This window comes from Aphidius gifuensis, linkage group LG3 (assembly GCF_014905175.1).
Source record: "Aphidius gifuensis isolate YNYX2018 linkage group LG3, ASM1490517v1, whole genome shotgun sequence".
NCBI classification, from domain to species: domain Eukaryota; kingdom Metazoa; phylum Arthropoda; class Insecta; order Hymenoptera; family Braconidae; genus Aphidius; species Aphidius gifuensis.
Window position 1 is genome coordinate 17699928 of NC_057790.1, and position 17923 is coordinate 17717850.

At 26.0% G+C, this 17923-nt stretch overlaps 3 protein-coding genes across 7 annotated transcripts; 1 reads left to right on the plus strand and 2 right to left on the minus strand.

Annotated features, from left to right (window-relative positions):
• Positions 1–2173: 2173 nt before the first annotated feature.
• On the minus strand, positions 2174–4117 carry LOC122850973 (tektin-4-like). Its single transcript, XM_044150016.1, has 7 exons — positions 3947–4117; positions 3654–3875; positions 3268–3570; positions 2987–3201; positions 2699–2921; positions 2483–2637; positions 2174–2418 (listed from the first exon to the last, which is right to left on the minus strand). The coding sequence occupies exons 1-7, from the start codon at positions 4115–4117 to the stop codon at positions 2202–2204; spliced, it is 1506 nt and encodes a 501-aa protein (XP_044005951.1). The 3' UTR covers positions 2174–2201.
• Positions 4118–4373: 256 nt separating this feature from the next.
• LOC122852335 (tektin-4-like) lies at positions 4374–6872 on the minus strand. 2 transcript variants are annotated; one of them, XM_044152094.1, is made up of 7 exons: positions 6618–6872; positions 6369–6519; positions 5817–6088; positions 5430–5739; positions 5151–5365; positions 4858–5080; positions 4374–4776 (listed from the first exon to the last, which is right to left on the minus strand). In XM_044152094.1, coding segments are annotated over exons 1-7 (1542 nt in total). In that variant the 5' UTR covers positions 6620–6872; the 3' UTR covers positions 4374–4407. The 2 variants fall into 2 exon arrangements, with proteins under 2 accessions (XP_044008029.1, XP_044008030.1); XM_044152095.1 differs by having other exon boundaries at positions 6369–6872.
• Positions 5995–17671, plus strand: LOC122852334 (protein dissatisfaction-like). 4 transcript variants are annotated; one of them, XM_044152093.1, is made up of 10 exons: positions 5995–6090; positions 9784–9864; positions 9937–10098; positions 15857–16142; positions 16219–16456; positions 16538–16666; positions 16739–16978; positions 17050–17131; positions 17212–17466; positions 17567–17671. In XM_044152093.1, exons 3-10 carry the CDS (start codon positions 10005–10007, stop codon positions 17632–17634), a joined length of 1392 nt encoding a protein of 463 aa, XP_044008028.1. In that variant the 5' UTR covers positions 5995–6090; positions 9784–9864; positions 9937–10004; the 3' UTR covers positions 17635–17671. The 4 variants fall into 4 exon arrangements, with proteins under 4 accessions (XP_044008028.1, XP_044008027.1, XP_044008025.1 ...); XM_044152092.1 differs by lacking the exon at positions 5995–6090 and adding an exon at positions 8843–9030 and having other exon boundaries at positions 16565–16666; XM_044152090.1 differs by lacking the exon at positions 5995–6090 and adding an exon at positions 8843–9030 and having other exon boundaries at positions 15860–16142.
• The last annotated feature ends 252 nt before the right edge of the window (positions 17672–17923 follow it).

Below are 17923 nucleotides of genomic sequence, written 5' to 3' on the forward strand. Positions count from 1 at the left end.
ATAAAATACTACATTGTAGTTAATGAATCATTTAAATCACAATTTCATCACATTATATTTATTAAAAAAAAAAAAAAAAAATACAATTGGAAAATAATGAATAATGTTGTAATCATTAATTGATCAACAAATTTTGGATAGATTTTCCAAACGATTGTCTTGGTATGAATGAAATTATTAGAATCAAATATATTTATATACTTAATAATTTTCATATTAAACTGATTAGTTTAAATAATTGTCGCTTTTTTTTTAAATAAACCAGTAAAACAAAAAAATAATAATCTTAAAATTATGTATTTATGTTTTTATGCATTATTGGGTCAATTTAACATCAATATTATTCACACTGTGTGTAATGATATTTTAAAAAATACAAATTGTTTTTTTTTTTTTTTTTCTCAAACTGATTTTATAACTGGTCGTCATACATTTACCCTGTATATATTGTAACATTTACATTTTTCTCCCATATAAAATAATTTATAAACTATATAATCTAGATTATAATTACTAAAATATGCCAACATTATGATTGATGGCTCTGAATAAAAATAAAAATATGACAAAGAAAAAAAAAAAATTAAAATAATAATGCATTTAATGATGAATAAATTGTGACATGTAAAAACATTGACTCTTTGAAATGAGTTTAAAAATATTTTTGATTGATATGAAAAAAACAAACATGTAATTTGAGGAATATATACTATCAAGTTTTGCCTTCATTTAAATTATAATATAAATGAAATGTAATCCAAAAAAAAAAATAGTTTCATTTTCCATGTCAGAATATCATTGACATGGGCATTCAAAATCGATAAAAGAAATACGTTATGAAACTTTTAAATTTATATATTTAAAAAAAAAAAAAATATGGAGAGATAAAAAAAAAAATTAATCACGACATCTCAATCATTAAAAGTTTATTATTGTTATTTAAAATGTTGTCTTATAATTTTTTCATAAATCGTTTTGATATTTTCTTATATTTTTTTTTTTTTTTAAATTCAATAAATATATATACATTTATATATATTTATTAAAATAAAAAAGGTCTTTTTTACTGATAAATAATATTAACAATAAAATAATGAAAAATAAAACTGGTCTAGCGATTAAAAATGAAATGAAATGTAAAATTTTATCATGGAAAATGCGTGAAATGAATAAATAAACTTTTGATATAACACAAGTTCCGAAAAAAAAATAGAAAAAAAAAAAACTATTAAATGTTAAAATTGATTGTCAACGTTGTTGATTTCTAAATGAAAAAACAAAAATAATATTTTTCTAGGCATATATTAATGAGCGAATATAGCATAATTTATAATTATCTACATCTGCTGTCAATGAGATGTTGTACATTTTATTATTTTATTATTATTTTTATTATTAAATACATATGGTGTTTCTTTGTTAAAGCATTTATGGTTTTTTTTTTCTTTCTCAACAATGGATTCTGCAATTGCTATTATCAACAGTACAGAGAGTATAAATGAAATTGATATTTGAGAGAAAAGTCAATTAATACATCACCAACAATAAGTGGATCAAACTGGTGACTGTATGTTGGTAACAGCACGTCATTCAATGAAAATTTTCAATATTATGCAGTTCATAATAAGAGAATATAATATTCAATTATAATTAATTTTTTGCGTGATTATAAAATATAAAAATTAATTTTTTTGTAAATAATATATTTGTAATAATACATTTGTACTATGGTTTTTATTAAAATGTCATGAATAATTAATAATTATCAACCCCTCCAAATACTTTTTTTACAATGACAAAATAAAACATTTTTTTAAAAGGAATCATCAATAGTTTCGACAGTGATCTTGATGAAACATGATAAGAAAAAAATACTCAAATAAAACCTTAAATGACTGGTCAATGATAAGTTTAAAATTTTTAATTTTTATTATTTATTTGTTGGATGGATTAATTTTTTGTTTCTTTATTTCAACAGAAAGAAAAGTATTAATAATTTTTTTTTGGTGGAAAATAAAATGGATCCAATATTGTTGTATTGGAATAATAAATCAACAAGTTGCTAAAAAAGGACAAGTGCTGTATCAAATTGGTAAGTTTTTAACAAACATATATTATTTTAATTATTATTTGAATATTTAAAATAATCATTTAAGATTTATTTGCTCTTTATTATGTTAATTAAATAAACAAATACATATTCACTCGTAACCAGACAGAATTTTCCAAGAAGGATAAGATGATCTTATATACTGACAACGATCACTATCTATCCATAAACTTTTACGTTTTATCATAATTTCATTTTCAATTTTTTGTCGACATGTTGTTAAATAATCAAGTGATTCATTTAAACTATTAATATGTCCTGATAAAATTGTTGTGCCTTCAGAAATACCTTTAACTTCATCAATGAGTCTAAATATTATTGAAAAAAATTATTGTACACCTTTTTTTTTATTTAATTAAATCAAAGTCATACCCATAATGAGGCTCATCTCGACAATTTTCAACATTTTCACGTGTTAATCTCATTGATAAACGACTTTGGGCACATTTCATTGGTGCATCTAATCGTTGTACTGTTGAACTTACTTGTTTAATCATTTTTTCATTATCAGATAATTTTTTTAAACACTAAAAATCATAATTTTCAATTTGATTAATTAATTTATCAAAAATTATCATCAAGTCTTGCCTCAATTAACATTGTATCAAGTTTTCTACAAGCTAAAATTTCTTCATGAATTATTTTAGCTTGTGCACGTTCAACTTTATCAGCCTGATTTCGAAGATCTTTAACTGATCTATCAACAATTTCTTTTAAATTTGCACGAAGAACTCGTGAACGTCCTACAGCTATTTGACAAAAAGCTAATGTTTCTTTGATAAATTTTTCATAATCATTAGTACTTGATTGACTGAAAAATTATTAACAATATTTATATTTATTTTTACAATATTAATGATTATTTTTTTTCTATACTTTTGAGGAAATTTAACACATCCTAAATTCCATTGATTAGTTATTGTCTCACTTCTTAGACCAATACATGAACTATCAATTTCATGAGCTGTTGTTTTATCAGACCAATCATGTTCAAGTCGTTGTTTAGCATCTTTCAATTCTGTCATTTGCATTTTTATTTCATCAATACATCTTGTATATAAATTCATCACTTCATCACATAAAAATTCCTCCTTCATTATAAGAAAATAAAATTAAACACAAGTCATTAACAACATGTTGTAATTAAAATTTTATACCTTTATTAATTCTTCAGTTAATGAGTCAGTTACGAGGTCTGGTTTCATTCGCAAATTTCGTGTTTTTTGCATATTTTTATTAATATTTATGATATTTTTAATAGCTTGATTAGATCGTAATAATCTTTTTGTTTCATCTTTCATTTCATCAATTTCCATGGTTATATTATTATTATTTTTTTCAAGTTCAATTTTCCAACAAAAAATAGTACTAGCACGTTTTCTCAAATCATTGTATGTATCTTGTTGATCACGATCAACTTGACTACATATTTTTTTTTCAATACTATTTGTTGCAAACGCAATATTTCTGTTGAATTAAAATTAATAATTTTATATTTAATATTATTAAAAATAATATTTATTTTAATGTTTTACTTTGATAAATTAAATATATTTGAATTATTTAATATTTCTTTATTGTGTAGCTTCCATTCACCAGGACTGTAACGTGATACAGTTAATTTATCAACTGTTGGTCTGGTTCCCGTCAGTCGAGCCAATGGTGTCCATGTGTCATTGGTAATATTTGATTCACATACAGCTTTTTCATCAAATGTAACGTTAGGATTTATCTTTGATGAAATGGTATTCTTTGATAATTCATTCTTTATCATTAAAAAAATATAAGCTAAATTATTATAATATTATTTCAATATGGATTTTATGATTTTCTTACACACAAGACATTTGGCTTTGTTTCTGGACACTGTTCAATGTTAGAAGACATTTTTTCATTAATTTTTTCCATGGGACAATTTATATTTTCATAATTATTTAAATTTTTATATTTAACAGAATTAATTCTTTTTTTTTCTTCAATTTTCTCTTGGGTAACAACATTTTCCATGTTTTTTAAAAAAAAAAAAAACTTGAAAAAATTAATTAAAATAGCCTTTTATTTTACAATTTTTGTTATAATATTTTTATTGATAATTTTTAATTCCGTTGGTAAGAAAATCATAAAAGAAATAATAAATGAATTAGTACAAAACAAATGACAATATAATATTAATCAAGCTTTATTGTAGCAAAAAAAAAAAAAAAAAAAGGATAATAAAAAGCTGCAAAATACAAAAAAATAGAATAAGCATCACTGGCTAAAATCTCTGGATTAAAATTTAATTTTAAATTTCAGATTTAATGACCAGACAATGCCTCAGCTGAAGGGTAGTAAGAACGTAGTAATTGTCCACGATCTCGATCAACAAAAAGTGTTTTTTTTTTAACAATTATTTCACGTTCTAAATCACCACGAGATTTAACAAGACCAGCTTGAGTTTGTTCAGCAATTTTTAATTGTTTTGCCATTAATGATAAATTATCATTAATAATTTTTACTTCTTCAATTAATCCAGATTGTGATGTATCACGACAACTTTCAACATTACGACGATTAAGACGATCACTTAAACGTGATTGGGCAACTTTTAATGCATCATCAAGACCTTTTGTTGCACCACGAAGTTCTTCAATTAATTTTTCAGTATCAGATAATTGATTGAGACACTATATACATAATGAAACAATAAATATTTAGAAGGTGAGTTATATTTTTTTAAATTAATTTATATCAATTATATCTAATACCTGTGTTAATTCTTTTTCTAGATGTTGAAAAACCATTTCAGTTTGACTGATATTCTCAGCTAAAACTGCATCAACTTGAATTGCTTGATTACGTAAATCTTTGACAATCTTGAGGTAAATATCATTCAATGTTGAACGTATTTCAACAGATTTATTTTTCACAGCTTCACCCATTTCTAGGGCTTCTTTGGTAAAGTAATTATATCCATCTGGTGTTGATTGTCTTTAAAAAATAATTTAAATTAATATTATGAAAATTTTTTATTTTTTTTTAAATATTAATATTAACATACTCAGTTGGTACTCTTGTTGCTCCTGGATGTTTTAAAATAATAGAAGAGCTATTTGATAGACCAACACAATTTTTATCAATTTCATAAGCATCAGTTTTATCAGTTAAATCAAATTCCATTCTTGTTTTAGCTGTTTTTAATTCTAATAATTGTGTTTCAATTATTTTACAAGTATTATTTAACATATTACGAGTTTCTGAACACAATGCAACTTCCTATATAAAGTAAAAGATAATATTTAATTAAAGTATTATACTAAATAAATAAAAATTAATTTACCTTTATGAGCTCTTTGTCTACCTCATCACGTACAAGATCACTTTCCATACGTTTTGTACGTATTTCAAGAAATTCACCAGAAATTGACTCGGGAATTGTTAAAACTGAGAGTGTCTGTTTAACACGACGATGTTCACCCTCAAGCAATTCTATCTCTTCTGTTATTTCAAAAAGTGCTCTTTCTAATTCTGTTTTCCATTTATGTATTAAGCTTGAACGTTCACTCAATTTATCACGATTATCCAATTGTATCTTGTCTGTGTCTTTGTAAATTTTCATATTATTTTCTCTTGATATTTTCTCGACAAATCTACATAAATTTTATATATAATGTTTATTTTTTCATTTAAATTACAAAGATATATATTTTTACAATAATTATCTTACTTTGCATCATTAATTGTATGTTTTGATTGATCAAAAAAACTTTTATTATGTAACCTCCATTCTGCAGGACTAAATCTAGTTATAGAATAACGATCAACAACTGGACGTAGACCAGTCATTCCATTAATTGGTGAATAAACAACTCTACCAGTTGCCCATGGACCAAGTGGCATCATTGGTCCTTCATCTTTTGCTGGTAGATCATCATCTGGTTGTGGAAAATATGGTGGAGTAGACTGTTCTTCATTTTTTTCTTCTTCATGAAGCATCATCTGTAAGTAAATAATAATTTTTATAATTAAAAATTTTATTTTAAAAACAATTTTAATAACTATTATTAGTAATATTATCATAATAATTTGTTTGACATGACTTGTTTTTCAAGTTTTTAAAGTCAAATATAAATTTATAATTTGTCATTAAGCATTTACACAATATCTCTCCCTAAGTTTATTTAATTCTCATAATCTTTTAGCCTTTTTTAAATTTTAATTATTAAAATATGAGATGAATAATAAATTCTACTAAATATATCAAGTATTCATAACTTACTTCTGGCTGATTAACTAAATTTTGTTGTTCACAAAATTCATTTTTTGGCTCAACAATATTAGCCATTTCCGTCGGACACTTTTTAATATCACGAACTCGTCCTGGATCATTTCCACTGCATTTATCATCTAAAAATTTTCGATTCAGCATCCTGTTGTTTATAAAATCGAGGTTATTTTTAAATAAATATTAAACTTATTGTTTGGCAATTTTAAAGAAGAGAAGAGAGACTGTCAGACATGCACGCACATAATATTGTTAAATTCAGTTGGTTTACTTTATTATTTCGATAGACACGCAATATTAAATAGTGCTTTTTTTTTGAGCTTCTTTATGACATAGACTATGGTATAAACAGAGGCAAAGGGGAAGTTTTGGGGAAAGATGTTAGTTCGTAACCAAGGTGGCATTGCACCTGGAAAACTTAAACAACATTTATTGATCGTATGTCTTTTTCAAGTATAAAAAAAAAATAAAATAATAAAAAGAAAAGGTTATTTTTTAATAAATAAATATAAATAATTAATAATAAATTTTTAAATAGGAAAAAAAAAACAAAAAACAAAATATCTATATTAAGAAAACAAAAATAAATGAATTAAATTTATTTTTGATGTAACTGCATCTGTGAATATTGGTTAAATATGTTTAGCCAAATGTTAGTTGAATGGAAAACCCAATAAAATCCTAAATCCTCGAACAGCGGCCACTATATGGTTGGTGTGAATACGAGGCGTGCCTGACAGGATGGTCAGAAGGCCTCGTTTAGTTTGTTCAACGAACAACGTGGCTCAACAAAATACACACTGGCCAAGAGACATACAAGATATCATGTGTGATCAACCCTTTCTCACATTTACTTTTATCTACATTGTCAGCTCGTAATCCAAATTTAAACTTACCAGTAACCCCAACACAATCTTCAAAGAATAACCATTGCCACATATGTTTATTTAATTTAATATATAAAAATTGCCAATAGATACACGTGTATATATTAAATTTATATATAGAAATGAAATTTAAATATTATTATTTTATTAGATAGCAGAAAAAAAAAAAAAAAAGTTGATGAAAATATAAAAAGTTATATATAAAGGGTTTGAAAAAGTGGAAATAATTGGTTGATATGCCATTTCAAGTTTTTCAACCTCTAATACTCAAACTGCAAGCCGGTTTTCTCAAAATCTTTCACTTGAAATAAGGGGTGCGTGAAAATGAAAAGAGGATTTGACCTTCCAAGAAAATTTTACGCGGTGTAGCGAGAACCACCGGATCGTGTAAATGTAGTTTTATGATGCGTATAAAAGATTATATATATATTTCAACGTATAAACTTTGACATATATATATACGGTGTACAAAGTGAAATAAATTTATCAAATTTTATTTGTTTTTAAAAATTAACAGCGATAGAAAAGAAAAACGATTACTTGATAGTTAGCTCCAACAGTTAGAGATTTATATATTCAAAAGGTTTTTTTTATTATTAAAAATTAAGAACAAAAAAAAACAATCAATTCTTAATGAATAATTGGCTCTTGTAAAGTTACAGATATATAGATTTTTAAAATTGGTTAAAATACAAACGAGTAGCAAGTAAATAAGAATATTTAAAAAAAAAAAAAAAAAGTTTTGTTCAATTGTAAAGTGGTTAAGATATAGTGCTAAAAGCAGATGAAAAGTAGAGTTCAAATGTTGAACTATATATACATAATATTCGGAATTGTCGAATTTACCCGAAAGACAATTTATCAAACGATCATATAAAATATATATATATAAATTCGCGCAATATGACTATGTTTTAAGGGCGTGGATTTTGCAAGGGTAGCTTTTAGTAAACGCCCACAACCTTTAATACTTTTTGTATATTAAGTTGAAATACCTCTACAAAATTGGGTGGAGCTAACCAATGACATAGTGGTGGCATCGAAGAACGAGTCATCTGACAATGTGGCCTTGGAGCCGCCCATTCTGGCTAACTAGCAGTTTCATCGTGACGCGCAGAGATAGCCACTCAGCCAGCAAGTCCCAAACCATTCAAATATATTTTTCTATATATATATATATATATACAATTGTATATCAACCCCACCAATGTGTTTCAGCGCAAAACACATTACTTTTCACTATCACTCTGTATTTACCCCCCATTTAACGTTTCATATAGTGTTAAGGCAAAAGTTACGAGTATACCTCTTGTATATATCACTTGTAAACGTATCTATACACTCAACAGCTCTAGCTAGCTAGTCTTCACAACCAGTCATACAAAACTCGATAACATTTTACCTCACCTCTCCCCCTTTGAAATTCAAGTCTTCCAACTCCTTCTCCTTTTCCTCTTTCCCTCTTTTTCCTTTTTTTTTATTTTTTCCTATTTTTTTTTGAATATTTCTTTTATATTTTTGTTTTTAGTGTATCCTTTTTTCTTTTTTTTTTTTACCTGTATGCCTCTGGTTATTTTTTGCCTCGATTTTTTGACTGCCAACACAATATCCATGAGCACTTACACGCTTAGAGACTTTCCTCAACAGTGGACAACTACTCACTGTGACAGTTACAATATTATATCAATTAAATTTATTTAAACTGATAACAGTTAAAATTGATTCGGCTAGATGGTCGACTTTTGAGCTAACGCATAGAATGGGCACAGGTCAGTGATATTTTTTAGTTTTTTTTTTCCTTTTATTATTTTTTTGTTGATAAATTTTATTATATATTATTTATTGGTGATTTATTTTGTCAGTGATAAGTGAATTTATAATGTATAATTTTATCAAGTGTTGTGTTAAATTTTTTCTTAATTTTTTTTTACAATTATAATCTATTTTGCAATAAATAAAAGATAAGTGGTAGATTATAAAGTGATTAAAGTTTTATTATCTTAAGAGTGTGAAATAGATAGGGTTAAATAATAATATTAAGAATAAAAATTGCAAGGGTGTTTCTTCAAAGAAAGGGGTTTATATTCCCTGTGGCTCAAATGAAACTGTGTTTTTCTTAACGTGGATGATTAGAACGATTAACGCACTTACCAGAATAAGGGAGAAAAACAGATTAAGAAATAAAATACCCACCTGGCAATATGCCAAACTACTTGATTTTCTATTTTCTATTTATTTAATTATCTTTTTTTTTTCGTTTTTTCTACTAAAAAAATCAACAAATCTCGGAGTTAGTATATTTTTTTGTGACGGCTGACTAGTGGTTGACTTTTTCACTTGATTCATTCGTTTATCTGTGAATCATTAAATATCATTTATATTTTTTTATTTATTATTAATTTATTAAGTATGTTTTATGTTATTTATCAACTTTTAAAGCATATATTTTTGTTTATTTAATTATATGGATTTTTTGTCTGACTAAATAGTGAGCTTTACTACTTGATTTTAATTTATTTCAGGTGATCGTTTGCTTGATATTGCTTGCAACGTGTGTGAAGATCGTAGTTCTGGAAAGCACTATGGTATCTACAGTTGCGATGGTAATTAATTATATTTCTTTAATTAATAATTATATAATTAAATAATGTGTATTTTTTTTTTTTATGTCATAGGTTGTTCAGGTTTTTTTAAAAGAAGTATTCACAGTAATCGTGAGTACACATGCAAAGCTCAGGGTACTATGAAAGGTCGTTGTCCAATTGATAAAACTCATCGAAATCAGTGTCGAGCTTGTCGTTTAACAAAGTGTTTTCAAGCTGGAATGAACAAAGACGGTAAGTTGATATATTTAAAAATATATATTAATTTAAAAAATAATTTAAACTAAATTTCTCATATAATAATAATTTAAAAAATGGTCAAGATTTAAAGCTTTTTTCCATCAAAGCAACGGTGTCATTTATTTTAAATCCTATTAATTTCACTGCTTGACACGCTCTACTTGTTTTTACATTTTGGGGGAGATTAAATGTCAACCCTTTGAACATCTTAGTAGTCTCGATAGTAATCAATATCCACTCTAAAAGAGACACAATATTTAATTCCTCTTTTCATATAGATTATTTTAAGTATTAGCATTTTTTTTTAAATCTTAAATTAAAATTTATATTTATATGCATTAATTTTATATCAGAGTCATCATGATTTGAGCTTTTTTTTTTTTTTTTTATTTATATATATTATCTAAACTAAGTTTTTATCAATGTGATGAATATTAAGCATGTTTTGTCAAAAAAAAAGAAAAAGAAAACCTGTGCAGGTAAAAAATATATATATTGAATACATTTGAAAAGCAACATGTATTCAACCACCCACAAAAACCACTTGAAAATAGATGTGCGGTAGTGATGGGAATAAGAACCTGGCTATGTTTAGGTTTGGTATAAATATAAAAGAGAGCATAAAAGAGATAGAAATAGTAAGAAAACGAAGAAAATTATATGAACTAGGAGATTGGGGCGGGGCACGACCGCTTGTCGTGGGTGAGGGTGATATAGGGTGTCGGGGGTGTTTAATGCAAGACGGGTGCTTTGGTTCCCAGCGGCCGCGGGGGCTCCAGACGCGAGTAAGAGGAGATTCAATTAGTGGCAGAGCTTCCTAACGTTAGGGAGTCTGCACACGGATGTTTTCAAACATATATATATATATATATTATAAAATACCTATATATATATATTATACATCTCTTGCTTCAATTGCCTCGAGGCAATGTCCAAACGTAATTTCAACAATACGTTTCTTACATTTATACCTGTTAAATTAAATTTTTTATGCTTTTAATTAATGGTTTTTTGATTTATTTAGTTATATGTATTAAAGTCATAAAAATTATTCATATATTAAAATCCGGAAAAGAACATAAATAATCTACTGGACATTCTACTTGAATTATTATTTTTATTTTTTTAAACTGTAAAATTGGATAAGCTCCGCATATAAAGCCAAAAATATACACTCAGTATATGTATTCTTTTGATAATACCAAAACTATTTTATTATTCTTTGATATATAATACAAAAGTAAAAAAGATTAACAATTGGCTTATCACTCGGATTTAGTCAATGTGTACACGGTTACTTTATTAGTTAAAATTTATCTTTACATGAAAATTTCATGTCAGATAATTTTTTTAAAATGAAAAACAAAGAAACAATTTAATGATCTTTAAATATATGCATTATGTATATGTTGAATAAATGAGAATGGGAAAATGTTTAATGCGTATTATAAAAAAAAAAAAAAAAATAGAATTTTCACTTTGTAGACACAAGTCGTGCGGGTGGATTTAGATTTATAAAATGTAAAAGGGAAATTTTTTATACCAACATCTACCCGTATCATCCTTACTAATATACCAGAATAACGCGTCGACAATGTCATCAGTTATATCATCATGTTGGTGCATTGATCGTCACATAAATTTATACTGAGTGTATATATATATATATTTATTTATGTCGACGATTAGCCTATTCCACCTTATTATGCCACCACCAACCTCATCTCAACGAAAAGTCTCGTGGTATTAATGGCATTAAGACAACTGAGTCTTCTTAATGCGATGTTTGCCAAGGTGTGTTTTCACACGTTTTGCCATTTCTTGCCCTTGGAATTAAGCTCTATTATGCCACATTTAAAAAACCACACATTTAAAAATTATTACTATTATTTATTTATTTATTTTTTTAATGAAAAATAAACAAATTAATATACAATTTAAATATCAACAAATTTAATTTACAATAATAGAACTGTGTGTATATATCAAATATAAAAATATTTTTTATATTTACAAAACAATTTACATTGATGCTTTGCAAAAATTTGTAAATAAAAAAAATAAAAAAAACATTTCCATTATTGAAAGTGGTACCAGATTGTGTAAATAAAATTTGAAGCCACGCTGACACCCATGATATTTTGTCACCCTTTGTCTATTTTTTTATGACAACATTATAGCCCTGAGTTTTTATGAGTACACAGACTCAAATCTGTTGATCCCAGTTTTATATATAGATTTAAAAACTTACACGTACGTTTTTCATTTAATCGTATAATATATGTATAGATTTTATTTTTCTAAATTTCATTTTCATAAAAAAAACATTGATATAATTTTTTTTATTAAATACATTTTTGTCATTGGTCTTCTTGATATTTTAATCGTCTTTCTTAATCATTATCATATATCTTTTATTCTCTGTTGTCAATAAAGTAGTTAAATTATATTTTTAAGATTTTATTGTTATAAAAATTCTCCTAGGAAAACCAATGAATAGATATTTTTTTAAACTTGTTAGATAGTTAGAGACAGGTTGCAATTACTCTCAAAAAAATTCCCGTCATTGACCAAGCATTATTTTATGATTTAGAATATATATACGACTTGAAATTTAATATTTTTTTCGTGGTTCAATTGCTTGAATTTTAAATACAATTTATGATGATATTATATTGTATATAAAAATTGATGCTTATGATCTTTTGAACGAATGAATGTGATGTTTTGATCGGACAAAATTTTCTGTATATACAAACATATGATACAATAGAATTTTTGGGGTAATACTAGTGCTACATCATACAGACAGCAAGACAGAGAGAAATGAGGGAAAATACATCAGTTGAATTCGCGTGGGAGATGACGGCTGGTTACGCAATGAACCAAAGTGTGTGCCCTACACGCAACGGACAGCATCAATCCATCCAGCGATAAATGTATACAAATACGCATATATATATGTAATTTATATATGCACGCATATACATTTATAAACAATGCTTGTGGGCCTATAGATGACATAGAACATTATCATGTATTTTTATTTATTTTCTATTCATTATTGTATATAATACCATTCATTTAAATATTACACCAACATAATAATTAATTAGTTAACTTTAATTTAAAATTTATTGAAATTTAATTTGTGATAATATACAAAAAGATAATAATTTTATTTTAAATAATTAACATGGCTTTGTTCATAGGTAAACTCATCAGATGAAAAAAGTAAAATAAAAATTATTTATGAATTATTGACGAATTAAATTTTGATATTTTTTACAAGCGTGAAATATTTTAAATTGTATATATGCATATATAACAATAGGGGATGGTAATTTGGTACTGGACGAAAGTCAGATTAGTTGGTGATTATTAACCGTGTGTATACATATGTACACGTGTTTGGGCAATGGGCATAACAAGTGCATATCACACTTCATGAATAAGGGTGCCAAGTGGATATATAAATTTCAATTTAAATAATAATTATATACAATTTAAATATTATCATAAAAAAAAAAGGCAACAATAATTTAATAACAAAATTTAATATTTTCATTTTATTTAATTGTATACAATTAATATTATTTGTAGTCGCTACTATTTATTTTTTTTTAATTTCTACTAAATTATTAATTTCACAATAATAATATTGATATATGAAAAAATTAAAATATATAATACTGACAAAAGTTTAAAGGTCGGAAAATATATATAGTGAATGATGTATCAACCCCACTCAGTCAAGGATTATCCTTGGAGATCGCTGACTGTTGAAATGTTCACAGATCGGTTTACCGTTTAGCAGGATTGTACCTATATGATGGAAAAAAAAAAAAAAAAAACAAGCATGAGAGAAATGATGTGTTGTGCGTGTATTTGGCCCTGCTGTCCTTGCTTACGGCCTAAAACCTAGGCTTCGATCAAGCCTTGGGGATGTTTATGTGTGGGAAATAGCATTGTGGCTCACACGTGCCAACTTCTATAAATGTATGTATTGCGTTTTACAACGCATCGAGTGAGAAAGAAAGACATTCAATGGTTTATATACAGGTCTATATATATGTATATGCTAAAAGGGTGATGATCAAGATTGGTGGAAGGGTATAAACACAGTGAAGCCACACAGGGCGCGGTCCATTTTAGCGCATGCGAATATTACAACAAATTCTTATTCGTTTTTTACTTGGAAGAATGCAATTTCTTTTGGCATTTGGATATCTCGAAAATTGCATTATATAGTTTTTTAATTTTTAATTTAAAAAAATGTATATATGTGTTTATAGTTTATTTCATTTTTACTTCAAATTGATGGCATGACAATGCAACAAGACTTTTGGCAACATGACAGAGCTTAAATTTATTGAATGAATTGTATACAAATTGATGTATATAATTTTGAAAATAATGTGAATGATATGAAGATGTAGGGCTTTTAATTGTTCAGCTTTTATTTGATGAATTTATTGCTTTATCATTTTTTTTTCTTTCATTTTTTTGATTTAGTTTAGTTATCAAGATTTGAGTCAATAATGATTTGTAATTACTTGACAGTATTTAAAGTCATTTTAAAATGAAAAGAAAAAATTCCAAATTGATAATTAAATTCTATATACATTTACTGGCAGATTTTTTTTTTCTATTAATTTTTATTGAAAAAGAATTTGTAATATATTGCAAAGTGATTCTTCTAATAACTAATTCAATTAAGTAAATTAATTTTTAAAATTCAACTCAGTATATTAATTGAATATCATCAAACTATTTTTTTTTACATCACACAAAGTATACATGTTTAAAAAAAAAATAAAATAAATAAATACACATGGGATAGTTGATAGAAAAATAAAACAGGATACAATAAAGTTCATCAAATATGAAAAATATACTCATGTTTTTACTAATCATGATGAAAAAAAATATTGTGCATTGTGGTTTTGAAAAAAAAAAAAAAAAAAATTTGAAAAAACAAAGCCTGGGGGATTTTTTTAACTGTGCAGTATATAAATGATCTTTTGTTTATGTTACCGGGTATCGTGAATATTTTTATAAGTCGTGTTTGTCCAATTTTTTTTTTTTAATTTTTTATTTTTCAATATACATATCCAATATGATATTGCAATCTATTTTATCTAAATGATATTTGTTTTTCAAATAATTTTACGTGAATTATTATATGTATACTAAAATGAGAAAAAATAAAAATAAAAATAAAATGAAAATAATAGAAAATAAATAGTGATATATAGCCATCATCAGAATAAAATATAATAGAAACAGAGGCAGCAATGCGGTCAGGCGAGATCCTCGATGTTACGGGGATAAATTGAATATATCGTAACGCCAGAGTGTGCGAACGTGAGAATTTACCGGGTGTTATCCGCTCAGCCTCATTAATGATGATGTGCCTGGCAACCCAACGGCAGTATCCTAAAGCATTCGTAGAAGCCCACAAAAGCCTGACCAACACATCTACTCTGACATACTATAATACAACCCTCGACCTCAGAGGATCCAAACTCTCGCTTGAACCAATTCCTCACACATCCAACACGTCATTCTAAACTCCCACAAGCCATGTTGGTCTATGTTTTCCACTTGAACTCACATATACGACATATATTCTATTGGATATATATAAAACTTGACAAATCTTCTTATCATACATTAAAATAAATCAAATTATATATTATTTTTTAATTTTTAATAATAATATTTTTTATATTTATTAATTAATGTTTAGCAGTACAACACGAACGTGGACCTAGAAAACCAAAACCCCATTCAATAATGTCAGATAAACATCATCAACAACAACAACAACAACAAACACCAATGATATCATCACAAAGTGGTACACCAATTCATCATCATGAAACATCAAGAGTTGATTTAAATTCACATTTATTATCTCATCATAGTTCATTGGTAAATCAATTATCACCTTTAACAGCAACAACAGCAGCTTCAATTCATCATGAACGTGTTAGACGTGATCGTAATACATCACATCTTTTATCAATACACAGGTATTAATAAATTATATATTATAATTTATTTATTTACTTATTTATTTATAATAATATTATTTTTTATTTTTAATAGAAGATTAAGGTATGTGCCATATTCTCAAACAGCTTCATTATTACAAAAACCATCAGACGATGCAACATCACCAGTACCATTTTCACTTCAATTACAATCACCACTACAACCACCACCACCTCCACCACCATTACCACCATCATCAAATACAAATTTATATCATTCACCAGCAGTTAATATAACTCTTGGACAACAACCACCTCTAATGCAAATTCTTATGTCAGCTGAAAAATGTCAAGTAAGTTTATTTGTTAATTAAATATTTATAACTGATATATTATTATTATCAGTTATAATTTATGTTAATTTAAATTGAAAGGAATTTGTATGGAGCACTCAATTCCAGCCTGAAGGTGGTGATGGTTCAATTGATCAAACTGAAACTGAAACAAGTCCAAGTCCGACGGGAACATTGCATAATTTTACTCCAACATGGGAAGTACTACAGGTAAATTATTTATATTAAAATAAATGACTATTTAAATTATTATTTAATTTTAACAATTTATTTATTAATTAGGAAACAACAGCAAGATTATTATTTATGGCTGTTAGATGGGTTAGATGTTTGGCACCATTTCAAACACTTTATAAAGAAGATCGACTTGTATTACTTCAACAAACTTGGACACAATTATTTTTGCTACATTTAGCACAATGGTCAGTATCATGGGACATATCTGGATTGCTTGATGATGAACAAGTACGACGAAGACTACCACCAGATGATGCATCTCGTCAAGAACTTCATACAATTCAGGTATAATAATAAAAATAAAATTTGCGCAACGGAAAAAAATACAATAGCTAATAAATAATAATTATATTTAGGAAATTATGTGTCGATTTCGTCAGCTTTCACCTGATGGTGGTGAGTGTGGTTGTTTAAAGGCAGTCATTCTTTTTAGACCAGGTATATATTTTATATATGATAATTAATTATTACAAGTAAATTTATTTAATTGTGCATTGATGAAAATATTTTTAATTTAGAAACAAAAGGTCTTACTGATTCAAAACCTGTTGAATTACTTCAAGATCAAGCACAGTGTATTCTCAATGATTATATACGTTCACGTTATCCACGACAGCCAGAAAGATTTGGAAGATTTTTATTGTCATTACCTAGTTTATATGCTGTTAAACCAACAACAGTAGAACTTTTATTTTTTCGTGAAACAATTGGTGAAATACCAATTGCACGTCTTTTAGGTGATATGTATCAAATGGAACATCATTCAGGAGATGGTGAATAAATTTATTTTTATTATTTTTACTATAAAAGTAATATAAATAGCCACCTTATTTATTTATTTATTTTTTTATTCTTTATTTTTTTCTTTTACAGATTTTAAAAGTGATTTTGGAATTGATATGATTAATCGTCAAAAAAATAATTCTGATTTAAAAATGTAAAAATTAATGACTGTTAATTTTAATATAATATATATATATATATTATCAATAATTAATGTAATAAATTAAATTAATTTATGTAATTGTTGTAATTTAAATATGCTCTTAATATTTATTATAAAAATGTAGATGAAATTATTATTTTAATATTTTTTGTTTTGTAAATTACAATTTATCCATTGAATATGTGTATTATTAATTTTAGCTAAAAAAAAATATCAAAATAATATCATCAATTTAATAATAATTTAGAAAAATGTATTATAAATTAATTATATAATAATGATAA